This window comes from Myotis yumanensis, unplaced genomic scaffold (genome assembly GCF_028538775.1).
Source record: "Myotis yumanensis isolate MYYU_CA2020_CCGP unplaced genomic scaffold, mMyoYum1.0.hap1 SCAF_3, whole genome shotgun sequence".
NCBI lineage: Eukaryota > Metazoa > Chordata > Mammalia > Chiroptera > Vespertilionidae > Myotis > Myotis yumanensis.
In genome coordinates, this window is record NW_027223754.1 from 116035411 (window position 1) to 116054637 (window position 19227).

The 19227-nt window shown below is 43.2% G+C and overlaps 2 protein-coding genes across 3 annotated transcripts in view; one reads left to right on the forward strand and one right to left on the reverse strand.

Annotated features, from left to right (window-relative positions):
* Positions 1 to 5291, forward strand: part of MTIF3 (mitochondrial translational initiation factor 3) — a 19233-nt gene extending 13942 nt beyond the window's left edge. For both annotated transcript variants that reach the window (XM_070409425.1, XM_070409426.1), the window contains exons 2-4: positions 116 to 579; positions 3365 to 3522; positions 4553 to 5291. In XM_070409425.1, coding sequence (XP_070265526.1) covers positions 117 to 579; positions 3365 to 3522; positions 4553 to 4771 — 840 coding nt within the window. In that variant the 5' untranslated portion in view covers position 116 and the 3' untranslated portion in view covers positions 4772 to 5291. The remainder of the gene's footprint in view (positions 1 to 115; positions 580 to 3364; positions 3523 to 4552) is intronic.
* GTF3A (general transcription factor IIIA) lies at positions 4801 to 18924 on the reverse strand. The gene is made up of 10 exons (XM_070408752.1): positions 18920 to 18924; positions 17129 to 17480; positions 15190 to 15290; positions 10910 to 11006; positions 10466 to 10554; positions 9134 to 9207; positions 7770 to 7850; positions 6734 to 6963; positions 5403 to 5462; positions 4801 to 5171 (listed from the first exon to the last, which is right to left on the reverse strand). Exons 1-10 carry the CDS (start codon positions 18922 to 18924, stop codon positions 5007 to 5009), a joined length of 1254 nt encoding a protein of 417 aa, XP_070264853.1. The 3' UTR covers positions 4801 to 5006.
* Between the last annotated feature and the right edge of the window lie 303 nt (positions 18925 to 19227).

Consider the following 19227-nt stretch of genomic DNA (forward strand, 5'->3'; position numbering starts at 1 on the left):
CTATACACAGATCCAAAACATTCACAGCCTCACACACATACCCTCCTTGTGCCACACTATCAAACCACAAGAACAAATGATTTAATTTTAATCAACTGTTCTCCCTACTTTTTAGGATGGCTGCTGTTTTTCTAAGGTCAATAATATTACAAACCATAAAGTCTGAAAATAACTATCTTAGAAGATGTTTGGGTAAATACATCGTGCAAAAGATGGCACTAGCACAATTGCCCCTTACTGCTTCTGTCCCAAGACTGTCCTACCTAATTCATGCAAAAGCTTTTAGTACTGTTGAAGACTCCCAGCATGAAAGAAAAAAGAGAAAAAATAATGAAACTGATTTTAGTAACATTGGAAGAAAAATTAGTGAGCGAATCATTCATGTATTTGATGAGAAGGGCAATGATTTGGGGAACATGCACCGAGCAGACGTGATTCGACTTATGGATGAGCGAGACCTGCGACTTGTGAAAAGGAAGCCCAGCACAGACCCTCCTGAGTACCAGCTCATGACAGGCACACAGATTCACCAAGAGCGGCTGAGACTGAGAGAGAGGGAAAAGGCCAGACCTAAGACTGGTAGGTAGTTTGCTCTTTGCCCCTTGAATTCCTTAAGACTATAATCAGCAGTTTAAATTGGGCATTTGCTACAATGCCTGTGACAATGGGTTGAAAAACGAAAATTCAGTTTCACCACTGTTTCCAATGCTTTTTTCATCCCTCATTTCTGTTCCTTTTTAAATTTTCCTTGTATCCTGTGTCGATCACCTTTTTATAAACCTATGTAAAATGAGGAAAAACAAGGTAAACACCACCAAAATAATAGGAAATCTTTTCCCTTTGCTCTTAGCTTTGTCTCCTAATGCCCAGGCAGGCAGAGTAACTGATGGGTGTAATGTAATGAGACTCAGAAGAGATGGATTCAAGTTCCTATTCCTCTCCTGAGCCACTCATTTACCCTCCTTTTTTTAAAAAAAAAAAAAAATCTCATCTCAAAGTGGAGGTGTTTGGCTAATTCCACAGAGGCACTTTTTAAACTCGGGAGTGATTCATAGAGCATCTATGCCTGAGTATTTTGTTACAATACTGGTAGTGACACTCGTTTACATATTTTGCCAATTACCTTACAAGGCATTAATGTTGGTTTTTCATGACTTTTAATTATTACTGATCATTATGAAAGGTTGTTCAATGGAAAAGGCACTGGAGTAGGGGTCAGAAGACTAGTCCCAGTGAGGTTGTGTCTTGAGAAAGTCACACGTAGTCTGTGGCTCAGTTTGTCACACCACACTTAACATATTGCGGACCAGTAGTTACCCAGAGGCCAGATAAGTTTCTATTGAACGAGTACAAAAAATGTTTTACATAAATGTTAAAGGCACGCTTTAAAATTAAATACCCATTGCATTTTGAAGTTGTTTATTACATGTTCTTACAAGCTAATATCTTTTTAAAGAATTCTCGTGATTGGCCATAAGCCTTAGAACAGAAAACACGAGAATTCTCGTGATCTGTCCGCACTGTTTAACAAGGATGCTGACTGGAAAACAAATTTTCAAAAGAGGCCAACAAGGGGCATAAGGTCATCAAACTATGTCTATGAAAAAAAATTGACAGGCTGGAGAAGACACCTCGCTGTGTTCAGAGATTGTCAAAGCCATGACTTTGTCCTGATAGAAAACTAGGACCAACTGATTGTAGCTTTAAGGAAGCAAAAAGGTGTTAATAAAAGAACTCTTTTTTAGAATTACCTTTATTTTGGAAATTAGAAGCAGAAAAATAAACTCTTATCATACAAAATAAACAAGCATTAACATTGTCATACTTCAGATTTCTTAAACAAAACATTACAGAAAAGTTGAAGTCCTGGGCTCCCTTCTCCTGTTCCAACCTTCTTCTCCAAAGGCCCCCACTCACTCTCATGGACTGAGGGTGTAGATCCAGTCCATGTTGTTAAACTCATTACAGACAGATACAGTCACAAACAGTATATAGAATAATTTTGTATGCATAAAATTATAAAGGGCACACTATTGTTTTCAAGATGTTTATATAATAGCTATAGCTAAATATAGTTACCAAGTGACATTTCATCATAAGCATGTACTATAGTTTTGTTAGTCCATTTCCCTGGCCATTGGGCTTGCTTCTAGTTTTCATTATTTACAAACAATGAGTCTATGCATGTATCAGCATCTCCTTGTGCATGCTCAGTTCCTATGGGGCAAATCAGCGTGCAGTATATGAACATTTCTCTCCATTCTCACCATACTCGGTACTGTCAGACTCTAATTTTTGTCATGCTTATGGGTGAGAAGCCATATCCTGTTTTAATTTGTAGTTCCTTTCACCATTTGAGTTTCCTCTTCTACAAATTGCCTATTCATATTCCTTTTTTCTTTCTTTGATGGTTTATTTTTCTTCCTGATTTATAGGATTCTCTGTTCTGTATGAAGCAAAAACCTTATCCTAGATTTTTCACTTTTGTTTTTCCCTTGTCGAGGTCATAAACATATCCATTCTTTTCTCCTATTTGTATTAAAGTGTTTTTTTCCTACATTAAGATAGTACATATGGAGAGATTTTTATATGGGTTAAAACCTAACTTTTCCTCCCATATGAAAACTCTCAGTTGTCGGAATGCCTTTAATGAGTAATCTGTTCCTTCCCTGTAAAATGATCTATATATATGTATATAAAAGCCTTATATGCAAATTGTCCCCTTGGGAGTTCGACTGGGAGACCGGGAGTTTGATCGCTCGCTATGACGGGTGCTGACCACTAGGGGGCGGCGCAGAATGAAGGGAGGCCCCAGCCGGCACCCGGAAGGCCCTGATCGGCCCTAATTGCCAGCCAGGCCTGGGGACCCTACCCATGCACGAATTTCATGCACTGGGCCTCTAGTTTTCTAATAATTGCGATTTCCAAAGTAGATTGAATGAATGAATGCAGGATACAGTCTGGATGATTCCACTGTAGCTAGGAGGGTATCACAGAAGAATATAAGATGAGAATAGTATTTCCCAGACAGATCCACACCCAAAAGAAAAACAATAATTAAGTTTACTATAAAGTTAAGCATGTTCCCTTTAAAGGACCATTCTTTTCATGTTCTTTCATCAAATGATGGCAACAATAAATGGAGACATTTTATATTTAAATGCCCTTGACAGGCAAAAAAATGGTACCTGTATGTCTGTCTCCTATTTTTAAAAAGTGTTTAATGGTCTGTGAAACTAGTAAGGTGAGAGGACTGTTAGGGCCGCAGTGGCAACCTAAGATTTTCTGAAGTATATGTGGTGAGGTTAGTCTAATAACAGGGTAATGAATGGTCCTAGCACCAAGTCTCACTGTTTCAAACTAGGACCTACTCTGACAAAGGAACTAATTTTTTCTTCAAATATCGGACAACATGATTTGGACACAAAGAGTAAACAGATTCAGCAGTGGATTGAGAAAAAGTATAAAGTTCAAGTTACTATAAAGAAAGCAAAGAATGCAGAAGAGCCAGAAAATAAAATGGTAAGTAAAAACAGTAACTGTTTTTTGTTTGCTGATCTAAATGTAAAAACAACGTAACAGTAATTCTATTAGTGATAATAGCTTTCCAATTTGTTTTTCAAAATGCAAGCATACTGTATATACATTACGTTTTCCATTGTAGCATATTTTGCCATGTGAAAACATTCTACATCATAATTTAAAGGCTATACTACCCTATTTTACGAATTGTAGAATATCTAACATTTAAATAGGAAAACTAGAAACTTTATATTCATTTTTTTAAAGTTTGTTTCCTCTTTATAAATGCCTATAAGAAGCATCATATTTAAAGGCAAATTGTCTTCAAGAAAGTGTGTATCTGTTTACAATCCCAGGGTAAGTTTATGGCATATCTATTCTGCTTTCTTTTTTAGTTAATCCTCACCCAAGGATATTTTTCCATTGATTTTTAGGGAGAGTGGAAGAGAAACATCAACGTGAGAGAGACACATTGATTGGTTGCCTCCTGCACGAACCTGGAATCAAACCCGGGACCCTTTGGTCTGCAGGCTGATGCTCTAGCCACTGAGCAAAATCGGCTAGGGCTGTATTTCACTGTTAGAGTTAGTTAACTTATCAGCTAAAAGGCAGCATCAGCCCAGTGGTGGTCAGCCCTCATTCCACGTTAGAATCACTTAAGCTAGATCCCCCACCAACTGACCCAGGATCTCTAGAACCAGTGTATTTTTCTAATGCCCCAAGTGACTGTGAGTAAGTGCTGGAAACTGCACTGGGCTAACAACCCAAATGCACCGCTTTATACTTGGTTTTGCAAGAAGAGATAGCTTGGGGCCAAACGTAGCCCCTCAGAGCATTAACAGAGTAGGGATTTCTTTAGTGCCTTAGTTTAGTTACATGGAGTTTGTATAACTTCCTGGTTACTATACAGGTTTCAATCAGCTTAATTGGACATGATTTAGCTAATCACTTGAATAGCAATTCAAGAATTGGGTATTAGAGAATCAAAACACTGGTTTTAAGTTAAACTTTGGCTGTTTTCCCTTCTTAGGAGGAGCTATTTAATCAAATCCTCCAGACTATGCCTGGAATAGCTACCTTCTCATCCAGGCCACAACCTGTTAAAGGAGGAAAAGCTGTAATATGTGTTCTTCGTCATTTGAGCGAAAAGGAAGAAATTGCATATAGACAAACTCAAGAGACCCAGGAAGGAAACCCTTTAAACAAAGAAAATGGAAACGACAAAAAATCAGATATTCTGCAACAGTGATTAAAGAAAAATGTGCTTCTGAGAGAAAATACAGGAATACCTCGTTTTATTGTGCTTCACTTTACGGTGTTTTACAGATGTTGCATTTTTCCCCCCAAATCAAAGGCAAGACCCTCCTCCACAAGCAAAGGCATTTCAACTTGCTTTATTGCACATGTTTTATTGCAGTGGTCTGGAACCACCAATAAGGTCTGCCTGTAACTGAGCTGGCTGGTCTGTGGAGAACATTGGATGCTTAGCTGAGGGTAAGTACCGCAACTGTCGAGAGCACTTTGTCCTCAGTGCAATTCAGCAACTCTCCAGTTTTAGGCAAAGATAAGCCGCGTTCTTGTTTCCCTTTAGGAGGAATGTATCCACTGAGACGGGAGGACAAACTCCGTTTTCCACGAGCTTGTTTTACCTTTGGAAACAAGGAAAAAGAATTCAAAATAAAAATTACCTGAATTTTACAATAGTTGTACACCCTGATAGGTACACAACACTCCTTTATAAGAAAATAAATCCATCCAATTGCTTTCAATAGTGGTGCAGACTCACACAGTATGAGAGTCAAAAACATTCTAAATAGATTGCATCTGGCTTCAATCAGCAATTCATGTTTTAGAAACAGCTTGCCTAAGTCTCAACTTACTTTGAGCTTCATTTTCTTTTTGTCAGGGTCATGCACAACAGCATGCCTAGTGAGACTCTGCTGCAAGGAAAGAAAGAAAACGTTCTATTTTTAAAACATTGCCATTTGGTACTTATTAACATGAAAACTCCTGAATTATTTAAACAGTCAGCTTCTTTCTGTTCTGTTCTGTTGAGGGGTGTGGCCTCTACCTACAAGGAGGCCACAAGAGGATTCTTCCTCAAGTCCTAGACTGAGATCACCGCCTCTTCTAACAACCCAGGTTAGGAATTTATAATCTCGATCTCCTGTGCTTCTTAGCTCTTCATAAGTAAGAGGTTGGGGAAAACTAGTTCCAAACTAAAGGAAGTTGGTTTAACTGAAGCTATGTCCACAGCATCCCCAAACCAATGGAATATCTGGCCAAAGTCTTGCTGTTCCTGATAATGCCGACCACCAGCAGCTCCAAGTTGTGTTCTAATGGTTCAGACCTATGCTGAACCAGCCTCATTTCTCACTTCAGTCTTCATTGTAATCCATGGTTTAAGTGCTTGTAAGTGCACCAACCGGAGTGAGAGTCTGCAAAACCGCACAGGCCCCTCCATTTAGTGTCATGTTCCCAACCTACTAGAATCATAAAAAGATGTACACTAGATAGATTCCCAAGTTCTATAGTCCCTCACTTCCCTTCTCAATCCCTACATGATTGTGGTCTAAAAGGGTGGCTCCTAGGTGTTAGCAGCCTAAAAGGATACCTAAAATATCAGCATACTCCTTTGAATAAGCATTTGGTACCATAAGCCACTGGTTCACAAATATAGCCCACGTGAGAATCCCCTAGATCAGCGGTCGCCAACCTTTCAGACCTCACAGACCACCAGTGGTCCGCAGATCACCGGATGGCAACCACTGCTCCAAAGGTTTCCTTAAACCAGCAGTCGCCAACCTTTCGGACCTAACAGACCACCAGTGGTTTGTGGACCATCGGTTGGCGACTGCTGACCTAGAGGGTTTGTTAAAAAGCATTCCTGGGCCCCTGACCCCCAAGTTTCTGATTCAGCAGGTCTAGAGTAGGGCATGTGGATAGGCATTTTTTGCAAGTTTCCAGGTGACGTTAGTACTCCCAGGCCAGGGCCACACTATGAGAACCACTTGGCATAAGGCAGATCTGGCTGTACAGCAGACTTTAGCTCAGAGCCACTCCGGTTAAGCAAGAATGGAAGGTCTTGGAGGCCTCTTCACCTGCCTTCCCACTGCAGGCCCTGGGGCACCATCCTGGAACCCAGGGCTCCTAGGAACCCGACGAGAAGCCTCGCCCTGGAAGGACTGCACCTGTGAGAGTCAGTACTTACTTTCATGGCAAAAGTTTTGCCACAGCCAGCGTGTTCACACACAAACGGACGCCTTTCCTCATGAAAAGAGAGAATATGGCTCTGGAGATTGAACACAGTTGTATAGGTTCTACCACAGCCTTCTCTTGGACATCGACACACATCCCTGTCTGGGTTATGTGTTTTCATATGTTGCTTCAGATAATCTTTGCGTTTAAATGTTTTCTGGCATACTTCACATATTATTTTCTCTGGCAAAGTAGACAAAAAATTTTAATTTTCCCAGATATTATCACATAGAAAACATTAATATCCAATTATATAACATATTCAATACCTAAAACCTTATGATTTTACATAAAAGTCAGAAATTTCAGAGGAAACTAACTCCAGTTTTTATTGCTTAAATATTTGTCTCAAGTCTCCCAAGTTCTTATATTACATAGTCACTCTTGCCAAGAAGCAGGGGTCTCAGCAAGGTAGCTGTGGGCAAAGGGAGAAAATTAAATAGACCAGTTTCCTTCCTTGTCCTCAGTATACCAGGCAGTCTTCCTCAAACTGTCCCACAGAACACCAGTACGTCCCCAGATTTACTTGCCATAGCCTTTAAAATGCTACATATGCAGAGTAGCTCAGAGAGACCCAGAATAGCTCTTCCTAAACCTGGGATTATAGGTCTCTATTCTCATTTGTCAAACAGCTGAAGTGCATAGCTCCTCACAAAACATCTATTATAAGTGCATATTTAATATTTCTCTCTTTAAAAGCACTAAATCAGTTCTAAAGGGGTAAATGGTTATACCAAGCCATTCATGTGTACCTTACCCCCCCTTTTATTCCTTATTGATTTTTAGAGAGAGAGGAAGGAAGAGGGATAGAGATAGAAACATCAACAAGAGAGAAACATCATCAATCGGCTGCCTCCTGCATGCCCCCTACTGGGGATTGAGCTTGCTTCGAAACCCGGGCATGTGCCCTGACCGGGAATGGAACCAGTGACCTCCTGGTGCATAGGCTGATGCTCAACTGCTGAGCTACACCAGACAGGCTGCCTTACCTTTATGGGTTTCTCTCACATGTTTCAGGAGCTCTGTCCATGTTTTTGCCACAAAGGAACATTCTTTTTGACATTTATAGCCTATTAAAAAAAGATAGGTGTGTTGCCTTTTATGAATATTCAGTGTAAACATCAATCATAATTAAAAAGGAAACCTACATGCATATGTAATGTTTCTTCTACCTCCCCATAGTATTCTATTCTGTTAGTCTCACGAGGTGACAGTAAAAACTGAGGTTGTATTTTACAGTGAAACCAAACAGTTGCATATCAGGGTACTTCATGTAGGATATGAGCTTAGCAGACTTATCATAAGGAAGAATGGACATATGAGCTTAGCAGAACATTGACTTCATTAGAGTACTTCATGTAGGATATGAGCTTAGCAGACTTCTTTCCCTTTCCTGATGTTCTCAGTAAGCAGACTCTACTGCACATGGATGCCCAGCTGCTTTAGTTCCCCCCACCTCCGTGGCTCATGGCCCCTCCACCCTCCCTGCCTTATGCTAGCCTCTCTTTTTCCTCAGCAAAAAAGGTGGTCCTTTGTCCTTGGCAAAACACCAACACTAGATCTCAGCAGTTATATGCCCACCCCAGCTTCCTCTAGTCTTACCATCTTGTAAGTTTCATATGGCAAAAAAGCAGGGTACAGCTAAGGAAGAAAATAAACTAGAATAACCAGAGAAAAATACTATGAACAAAAACTGACATTTCGGAAAGCAATAGAATTGGATTAATCAGTCAGTGTAACAGCTCCCCTGAGTTTTACCCAACTAAATAACAGATAGAAACAAAAGAATGAGGCTGCCTATCACTCTCTTGTTTAAAAAAAAAAAAAAAAAAATCCCATAAAGTCTAGGGCCTGGGAAGTTGGAATATAGATATCAAAAATCCTATATGGAAACATAATAGAGTCAAGTAGTCAGTTTAATCAAGTCTTTTTTTAAAAAGTTCCAATCTGATTGCTCAGAAAACTCCAAACTATTTTCTAAACCCTTTGAGAGCTCCTAGGAGAAGAGTGACACAGGAAGTAAGCAGAAGGGGTTAAAAACCACTATGAAGAAGCAACGCCTTGGCTGGAGCACCTGCCTATCACAAGACAGCACAACCAGGCACTTGTTCTGAACAATACAATATGGACTTTGAACAGTGACAGCGGAGTGGAAGAATGGACACAGCACACAGCACCTCTTTGGTCAAGAGTATAAAACCTGAACAAGCAGAATGGTGCCCCGCCTAGTTCTAAGTTGCTCAGTAGGATCATGGAATAGAGTAGAAAGCAGCAAGTACTCAAAGACTTACGCACATACACGCTATGGTTGGTGTGTTAGTAAAGTGAATACTACAAAGGACCACATACGCACCCTCATGTACCTTCCCGTGTCTCTTCAGCCTGCTGGGTGAAGCAAAGTGTTTCCCGCAGCCTTCATGGGTGCACCTGGGTTAACGAGACAGCAAGCATCAGCAAGTCCGTTTTCACAGAGAACTCCACTTAGGGTAAATAGTATTTTGTCCTATTTCTCCAACCAAAGTCTCTTCCCACAACCAAACCAGTCATATAAATATGAGACCCTCTCATAGTTAAAATTCAAATTACCTGACCAGACTTGGAGCAAAACAAACAGAAAAATGTCACATTACATTTTTTAGCTTATGTGATCAAATTAAACACTTTAAAAAATTTTTATTTATTTCAGTGAGGAAGGGAAAGGAAGAGAGAGCTAGAAACATCAATGATGAGAATCATTGATTGGCTGCCTCCTGCACACCCCTTACTGGCGATCAAGCCTGCAACCCGGGCATGTGCCCTTGACTGGAATCAAACCCAGGACCCTTCAGTCAGCAGGCTGATGCTTTATCCACTAAGCCAAATCAGTTGGGGCTCAAATTAAACACTTTTATCTTTATACTTCTGAAAATATACTTCGTGTTTTCATGGTTACAAAAAAGATGGCTTAGGTCAACATTTAAACCATTCCAAATCGTTTCTATCTAGTTTTCCCAACAGTGCTGCATGGGAATGGTGTGAAAAGAAAACGGCCGTAGCTTCACAGCCGCTGGTGAGCAATGTAAAGGACATGCCATTTCGGCGTTACTGCCACCAGCAGCACCAGAAGCAGCAGACCTGCAAGCACTGTGCCGGCAGCAGCTCCCAGGCAAAGGGCAGCCTGTGTGAGCAGAGGAAGCCTCCGCCAGCACAGCAGTGCCCAGAGTCCATGCTCTTCAAGAGTGACCATCTGTGCAGGCAGGCAGGATTCCTCAATGCCCCTGGCACATCTATTCTAATGTTTCCTGTCACTCTTTCCTCTTCCCCATGAAACCCTCTCTAATGCAGGCTAAGCCACACTGCTTTTGTTTTTTAGGAAAAGAATAGCTAGGGTCTTCATAATGACATGTCATATTATTGAACAGGCTCTATTTGAATAGATAAGTCATTTATTAATCTTCTCTTCAAGCTTCACCACAATTGTACTAATCTCACAAAGTATTCTGAAACATATTAAATATTTCTTTTAGTGAAACAAGCAAAATTGAGCTTTTGGCATAGCCCAAAATATAAAGGGGCGTACACTCTACATGGTAACAGAAAAATATTGACTAATAAACTGTTTCAGAACATTTGTACCCAACCTTTACATTTCAGTTTATTCCCCCCTGAAATGTGCCATGTGGATTTCACCCAGTAGAGTACCTACTTGAACAGTGGCTCATTGGTATGCTGGCATTGATGGGTTTTCAGCTGCTGATGTTTCCTAAAGGTCTTCTTACAACCTTCAAAAGTGCACTGTTCAGTAAAGGTTTGTTAGTCTTGAAAAAAATCAAAGAACAGTTCATAACAATACTCAAGATAAAAATATTGTGTAGATTATAAACTTGCTACTTCCACCCATTTAATTACGGTAAAATTCTTTGTCAAGAAACTTTAGACAGACATTTTCTCATTTGGGGTAATCTACCAATAATATACTTTAATTAGCACAATAATGTTTGCTTTCAAAATAAAACAATTATTATGATAGCATGTGCGGGCTAAATCCAGATATTTAACAGACAAAATTTGGTTGATGAAACTTTCAGAAACAGACAATAAGCATAAAAATATTTAGAGAATTTAAGCATAGAATATCATTCTTACTTACCACATATTGTTTTTGTTGATTTTTGTGTTTGTGTTCAAAATGTTTCTTCAAGTTTGATTTTGTGTTGAATTTTTGATCACAGCCACTAGCTGCACAACTGTGAGAAATTGCAAACCCAAATATTAACCAAGGGAAGAAAATTTTAAGATTTCATAAAAGCTAATTATTCCAAAGTATCATATAAAATAGTCTTTAACAAATTCCAAAGTGTAAACCACACCATGTAGACCTCTCCGGTTTGATGTGATTATCATGTAACAAGATGAACTTCATGCGAGGCTTCTGAAATTAAGCACATGGCATCAGACTCCTTTTAGACTGGGCAGAGGGAGGTGAAAAACACTAATTCCAAAGGCCCAGACCCTGTTTAGGCTTAAATGATGTTTAAGTCAAATTTTTCTCAGACTAGAATGTGATAACCTAAATTTTGCTTGAACTGTCACTGTAAACTGCCTTTCCAAAAAGACTTCCCCCCCAAAAAACAACAAAAAACTGATTTCAGCTTATAGTTCAGAGATAACACAGAACTATACACCGTTATGCCCTGTGGCATATCACCAGGCTGCTCAAGTTCTCTTAACGAGCATTTCTGCATCTTGGCCTTGAATTACTTAAATTCTTTGTGAAGTTGTATTTTTAAAATATGTGATCTGTTTGTGATGAGTTTTCATCAGCCTGATGGATGAGGCAGGACTTCCTTTATAAGCCCTAATCATAGCTATCATTCACTGATAAACAATGAATAACACTCATATGAAGCACTGTGCTATCCACAGGGCCAGGTGGAGAAGGACAGAGACTAACTGTGCAGTGACCACGGGAGATCCGCCCAGAAGCCCACCGGAAACACACATTGTGGCAGAAACCACTCAAAGTTCCAACAAGTGTTCTTGACCTCAGGAACAGAATGCTGAGTTTCAGCTGGGTACATGGCCAACATAAAGAGAGCTTTTTCCAGCATCCCTTGCAATTAGGGGTGGCACCAGGCTAAGTTCTGGTCCATGTTGCTTAAACCTCACAAAGTGTCTAAAAAGGGGGTACACCTCTTCTGCACCTCCCTCCATCCTGGTGGCTGCAATGCTTATGTGACAGCTGGAGCTCCAACAGGTATCTTGGACCATGACACTGAAGCCCCAAGATGAGGATGGTGGAGAGTTAGAAGGGGCTCAGATCCTGATGATTACAGATCATCCAGGGACTGTTCACTGTGCGTTTCAGTTATGCAAGAGAAAAAGAAACTATTTTGTTTAAGCCTCTATAGTGCTGGGTTTTCTGTCATTCTTGACTTTAAGCCTGACCCAGGCATCTAACCTAACACAGGTGTGGGGCAGGATAGGGCAGGAAAAATTCTGACAAGAGCCAAATAGCAGGCACAGGGCCACTGAAGACACTGACAAAGTTAGCAGGGTAAACAGGAGGAGGCTGCTGGTCAGTTAAGCATAGCTGGATCATAATTTCATGTCTGAAACTCAAGCAAATGAGTCAAGATAAGCCCAAAATGGCCAAATCACAAAGACCATTTATATGACATACAGTGGGGCCTTGACTTACGAGTGTCCCGACTAATGAGTTTTTTGAGATACGAGCCGTCTCTCGGCTGATTTTTTGCTTTGAGTTGCAAGCTAAAATTCGGGTTAGAGCCAGCTTCAGATACCCCACCGCTAGTTGGTGCAGCGAACGTCACAGTGAACGCCACAACATCAGCCCAGCATCACGTGTCTCACTCGTTCACTGTTGATTTGACATACAAGTAATTTAAATTACGAGCTCCGTCATGGAACGAATTAAACTCGTAAGTCAAGGCCCCACTGTACTAAGAACCTGGACTTCATTATGTAAGCAGTGCTTAAAAACCACTGCACTATTTTAAGAAGGAAAGCAACCTGGAGGCTGATGTGAGAGAGGGCCAGTGATGCCAGTGAGGAGTAGGGCCTGAAATAAGATAGTGGCAGCTGGAGCAGGAGAGAGGGACTTGAGGGATCGGGAACAGGGCCTGATGACCTATGTGCTGGAGAGGAGAGCAGAACGAGGCGTCCAGAGGAGTTGCCTTATCTTTGCTGTGAATCACTGGATAGACAGTGATGCCACCTAACAAGAACAAGGGAGGAGAAGGCCAAAGAGAAAGCCAAGCACAGAATGGACTTAGTGAATTTAAGAAACCACAAAGACAGGTAAATAACACTGTCCAGCCAGCAGCTGGCTATGGGGACCTGGAACTAACGAGAGAGTGGTCTGGGCTAGAGGGAAAGCTGGAAGATATCACATTGTTCCAGGAGGAATAATCCTCACTTTTCTCATTCTTCCTGTGCATCTGTACCCAGACCCATTTTTTCCTTTCATTGTATGTAACAGTGGGACCGGATACATAATGTTTCCTTCTACCCCTGCCCCTACTCACCCAGTATTCTCCACGGACTCCCAAGGCAAGTGACATTTTTAGTTTTATGTAACTTTCAGCGTTTCTTATACAAGCAAATATAACTATAGGTTCTTCCTGTCTACTCCCCTCCCTTTTTATACACAAAAAAGTAACCCTTTATTTGCTTGGCTTTTCACTTAATATACCTTAGAGATTTCCCTAGTTTCATAGAGAACATCTGCATTAATTTTTCTAGCTGTATAGTATTCCACTATGGTGACACACTTTAACCCTCCTGATGGGCACATGGGTTGATTCCAATGCTTTGCTACTATTAATAATGCTGCACATGACCGTGTACATGCCTTCAACATAGGAACAAGTGTATTTGTAGACTAAATTCACCAAAGTGAAACTTCTAGGACAAAGACTATATTCCAGCCCTATTTTCCAAATCACCTTAGTTACTCTTTGCTGGTGTAGTTAAACTACATTTTTAAATAATAAGCTTCAACTAGTGTCATTGATTTTGAGGACACTGTATGCTTGAACAGGGACTGAAACAGCATTTGCTGTCCTCAGCACTTTGCCTCTTTCCCTCTGGCTGGTGCGCTGTCAGAGGGAGAGGAGATGGCCTTCCACAAGGAACACAACAGTGAAGGCTGTCTTGTGTCACAGCTCACTTTCTTCAGACTGTGTGGACCTTAGTGAGACATGGGACCCTTCGCATTCATCAGCTTAGAACTAATAGAAATCAACTCAGGTCATCAGAAAACTCTACTGCTCCGGGAACTGTCTCATAGAACAAAATTATGATCTTAAATCCTAACATCTGCAAAACTTGCCATATAGCTATTTCCTGATTTATAGTCTCCAACACATAGTTCTGAACAGCAATCAGATTTATTTTTTTATTTTGTTTCCAAGAAAAATTTAATGTTTTCCTGGAACATTCTGTTTAATGGTTCTAAGTGTGGTTGCCTGACCAGCAGTATCAATATCACCCAGGAACTTGCAAGAAATGCAAATTCTCAGGCCCCACCCTAGACCTACTGAATAAGATGCTCTGGGGTGGGGTTTGAGCTGTTTTAAGAGCCTCCAAGTGATTCTGATGCACCCTAAATTTGAGGACCATTGCTTACAGAAGTATGGATTTAAAAGAAAAACTGCCGCCAAAACCGGTTTGGCTCAGTGGATGGAACGTCGGCCTGCGGACTGAAGGGTCCCGGGTTCGATTCCGGTCAAGGGCATGTACCTGGGTTGCGGGCACATCCCCAGTGGAAGATGTGCAGGAGGCGGCTGATCGATGTTTCTCTCTCATCGTGTTTCTAGCTCTCTGTCTCTCCCCCTTCCTCTCTGTAAAAAATCAATAAAATATATTTTTAAAAAATAATAATAAAAAATAATAAAAGAAAAACTGTATCTTCACCCTTTCAGATAAATAAACAGCAACTCCAAGAGGAATAAAATTTAAAACTGGTATGCAGAGGCTTAACCCAAAGAAATACAAGATAAACTCTTAAAAGCTCGACTTCTTCATGCTTTTACCTCTTATCCCAGCAGCGTATCAATTCAGAAAGACCCTGACAATGGAGAGTCAGTAACCTGCCAAGCAATCATTTTCCATCTGGTCTAAACTGGGTGTGTTTCATGTTTGATTTCCCATTTAGTGGACACTTTAAAGGAGATGAGAGGATGCAAATGCAAGAGAACTTCAGATTAACTTGTTCCTGAAGTTATTAACACAAATTACCCACAAAACCCCTATTCCATTCCACACATTTAAAACTTGGTCTCCTCTTATGTCAGGAGATGCAAATGAAGCTTCACATTCTCTTGATCTTGAGGTAACAATCAGTTTTCTTACCAGGTCAATGTACCACACAACCATTTCAGAGCTTCAACCCAGTTCTCTACTTACACAAAGGGCTTTTCTCCAGTGTGAAGCAGGGCATGGCGGGTCAGGTGGTAGTCCCTGACGAAGGCTTTGCCACACCCTTCATGGTCACAAACAAATGGTCTCTAGCAGGAAGGAAAGAAAAAAAAATGTGTCAATTCTGCCCACATTAGTAACTCCAGTATTATTTAAAGGCCTCAAATGTCTAGTAGGCAAGGCCATGGGCTCTGTCTCCACAGATGGTTTTCACTAAGTATTGAGCAGCTGCTACAACAAGTCAGACAAGGTTGTCCTGCATGAAGTTACACATCAATGTTACAACTTCTCAACAAAGTCACTGCAGAAGACCTTGCTCTACAAATAGCATATGCAATAAGCGGGCAGCCCTCACAGTTGGTTAATCTGCTCCTAACCTGACACCTGGCTTTAAGTGCAACCCCCTCTTAAGATTACTTGCCTATTAGCATGGCCTATGTACACAGATCTCCACCACAGCATGTGTATGCCCATCCAAAGGCTAGGGAAGAAGAATGTGCAGGTTCTGGCTAATTCTGGACAAGCCCAGTGTCTGTGCTAAGGAACAGATCCACAGAACTTTGCAAAACTGTCATGGATTAGGCTCAATCAGTATTTGTCAAATTAACGTGTGAGATGTGGGACAACAAAGATAACTTCAAGTTTTCCTGTATGAAGGAAGCTGGTGGTCCCAATAGCCAAAATATGACACACGTCTTAAATTAAAGGTAAAGTCTAATTTGGACATACTGGTTGTACCGCTCAGATATGGAGGGATAGGATGGGTAAGAGGAAGATCAGGGGACAAAGGATCATGAATGTTACGAGTGAACCCAGTCACTGGTAGGCCTGCCAAGCCAGTGAAAAGGGTCCGAGGAAGAGGACTGGAGGAGAAGGTCCCAAGAAGGAAATGGTCAGCCTTTAAATGCTGGAGATGGTAAGGAGAATGGATGTCATTAGAGGAGTGGCCCCCAAGTTCGGCAGTTGCTAGAAGCAAAGGCAGTGACTGCAGGCCTCTAACTTAAGAAATTAAGGGCCTTTAGTGGAGGCAGTGCGAAGCCAGGCTCTGCCAAAAACTAGGAAATTGGGCAGATTCCTTGGCCTCCATGAGCCCCACTTCCTTCAACTGTCTTCCTCCAAAATACATAGTCCCATTGCCCTCCAAGTAAAACCCACACTCCAAACCCATCTGTACCCTGGCCTACAAATGATCCTGGTTCTCAGGGCTTCTCTTGTAGGGTCCCACCCAATAACACTGGCCTGCCTCCCCCCAGCACCACAGGCTCTCCCTGCAGTTTTCTTGGCCGAGACTGTTATCCCCTGAACTGGCTGCATGGCTGGATCCTTTCCTTCCCAGTCAAGACAAGAGGCCTTTCCTAAGCACCCTCCAGCAGCCCTCGACTCACTGCATCTCACGCCTACCTATTCCTTTATCTGTCCGTCCTGCTTAAAGCATACGGCCGGTGACCACGGAAGCCTTGCCTGTTTTGTTCACTGCTCTCTCTCTCCAAGGCCAGGCTGGTACTGTGTTTTGAAAGAATGACTGCACGCTGCTTGCTAAACCTCCAGTGCTTGCAGATTATCGTCCACAAGTTCTGGGAGAGAGGTGCTTACGGCAGGTGCCTGCGGAATGAGCCGTGCAGTCTTTACAGATGACCGGGAGGTGGTGATTGGCCAAGGCTCAGGGTGAAAGAAGGGGAAAGTTTGCTCTGCAAACCCCGGAGCCCACGGCAAGGATACCTGGGTGCTGGAACGTCTTGTCTACCTCCTCAGCTCCTTCCCTAACCCAAGGCGGGGTTGACTCGCTTCTGCGGACCACGTGCCAGCGCTGAACGCGTCTGGCAAAGCCAGGCCAGCGCCCCCGCGAGCGGGTCCACCCGGCGGGCCATGTCACCAGTCCCCGGGCCTGCACGCCCGGTCCCGCGGGCCCCGCCTTCGGACCCTTTACCTCCCCCGTGTGCTTGCACAGGTGCGCGTCTAACTTCCAGGCCTTGTTGTAACTGGCGCTGCAATCCGGGAAGGAGCAGATGAACCTCCTCGGAAGCGCGGGGAGCGGCGGGGCGGGGCTCTCGCCGGCCCTGACGAACGCGTTGGCGATGGTCAGGGATGAAACCGCCGCGGCGACCGATGCCGGCGGCTCCAGGGCGCTCAGGGCCGGGCGCTCAGCCACGTGCCGAGCCACGTGCGGGAACGGAGGGCGCGGCGCACGCCCGGCCAAGCGCCCGCGGCTCCCGGCGAACCTCCGCCGGCCTGGGCGCACTTCCGGGAGGGCGGCACCTTCCCAGCCCCGAGGGGCGGGACTGGGGCGCAGGCGCGGAGGCAGCAGGCTCCGCCCCCGCGGGCGCCCGGTTCGCGCGTGCCCGGAAAGCCCCTCGCGGGCTGCGTCCCTCCTGCTCCTCCATCTGGTTCTCAACAGACTGTGCGGCACGGATCAAATGCGACGTGTTTCCCATCCGCCACCACCCTATTCAAAGCACTAACCTTGAAAAATGTAAACTATTCTGTCCTCACCACGTGACCAGTTTGTCCTCTTTATGGATTCATTGCCTTGCCTGCAATCACCATGCTGCCTCGGTAAGCCCCGGCACAGTGCTTCCTAAACTTGGCTGCAGGCTAGAAGCACATGGAGATCTTTTAAAACTCCTAACCCCGGACCAATTCAATTACAATTTCTGGTGGTGGGAGACCAGCACCAGCACTTCAGAAACTCCCTGGGTGACTCCACTGCAGAAAGGTTTGGGAACCCCTTCCTTCGGGCCTTGCTGCTCAACGTGGGATCTGTGGACCCCCAGCATCATTAGAAACACCTCCCATCTACTTGAATCAGAGAGATCGCCCGGTGGTTTGACGACATTAAAATTTGAAAAGCACTAGACTGCAGTGGTTCTCAACCTTCCTAATGCCGCGACCCTTTAATACAGTTCCTCGTGTGGTGGTGACTGAAAGGGCGAGGGCTAGGCCCTCCACCTTGCCCCAGGGTAAAGGCTACGCCCTCCACCTTCCCCCAGGGTAAGGGCTACGTCCTCCATCTTACCTTGGCCACGTGTTGGGCAAGGAGCTTCTTCACGGAAGTCTAAGACTCTGCTAGCCACACCCAGGAACGGGACATCGACTTGTGCCTGGCCAATCGGCAAAGCACAGTCCTTTCTCCTCCCTTACTCCAACCCCCCCTAAATAACCGGTCTCTGGGCGGGGTTGGCCTCGCTCAGCCATTTGGTTTGCCTTGATGTCGGTGAGCCTGGTGGATGGGGAGCCCAAGCTAGCTTGAATACAGATTCTTATGCTTTTGCATCGAATTGGCTCCCTGATGTGGTTTCTTGGGAATCTTGAAATCTGGGCACAACAGTGACCCCCAATTTCATTGTTACAAATTGAACATAATTAAAGCATAGTGATTAATCACAAAACAATATGTAATAATACATGTGTTTTCCAATGGTCTTAGGCAATCCCTGTGAAAGGGTCGTTCGACCCCCAAAGGGTCGCGACCCACAGGTTGAGAACCGCTGCACTAGAGGCTTGAATGATGTTGTGTATCTTGATTTATGGAGACCACGTGTTTAAAGGTTGTCCTTGAGTGAGAATAACATGATGGATGGCCTGATGTTCCGCCAGGTCTGTATTTTTCACCGCCTGCATCATTCCAAATCATTATGCAAGCCCTCGTCTGAGTCTGATGAACAGGTTCCAACAGAGACCAAGTCAGTGTCCAGCAGTCAGCCCTGACCTGGACGCTTACATCATGCTCAGTCCTGAGCCTCAGTGTTCACATCTTTAAAATGGAGATGATGCTAATAACACCTGTCCCATGAGGACTGAGAGGGTGTCTGGGACATGCGTCCATTGTTGCTCTCCTCACTGGCCACTCCAGCCCTCTCCAGGGTGCAAGTCCACACACATCCCTCCTACAGCTCCGGAAGTCTTACATAGTTTCCCTCGTGTTGAATATTTTCTCACCTTTATACTGGACTGTTAATACCCACCTGTTACAGTCATCTTTTGAATGAATGAGATTATATTTAATCTCTGCCTTCTGGGCTGGCACTT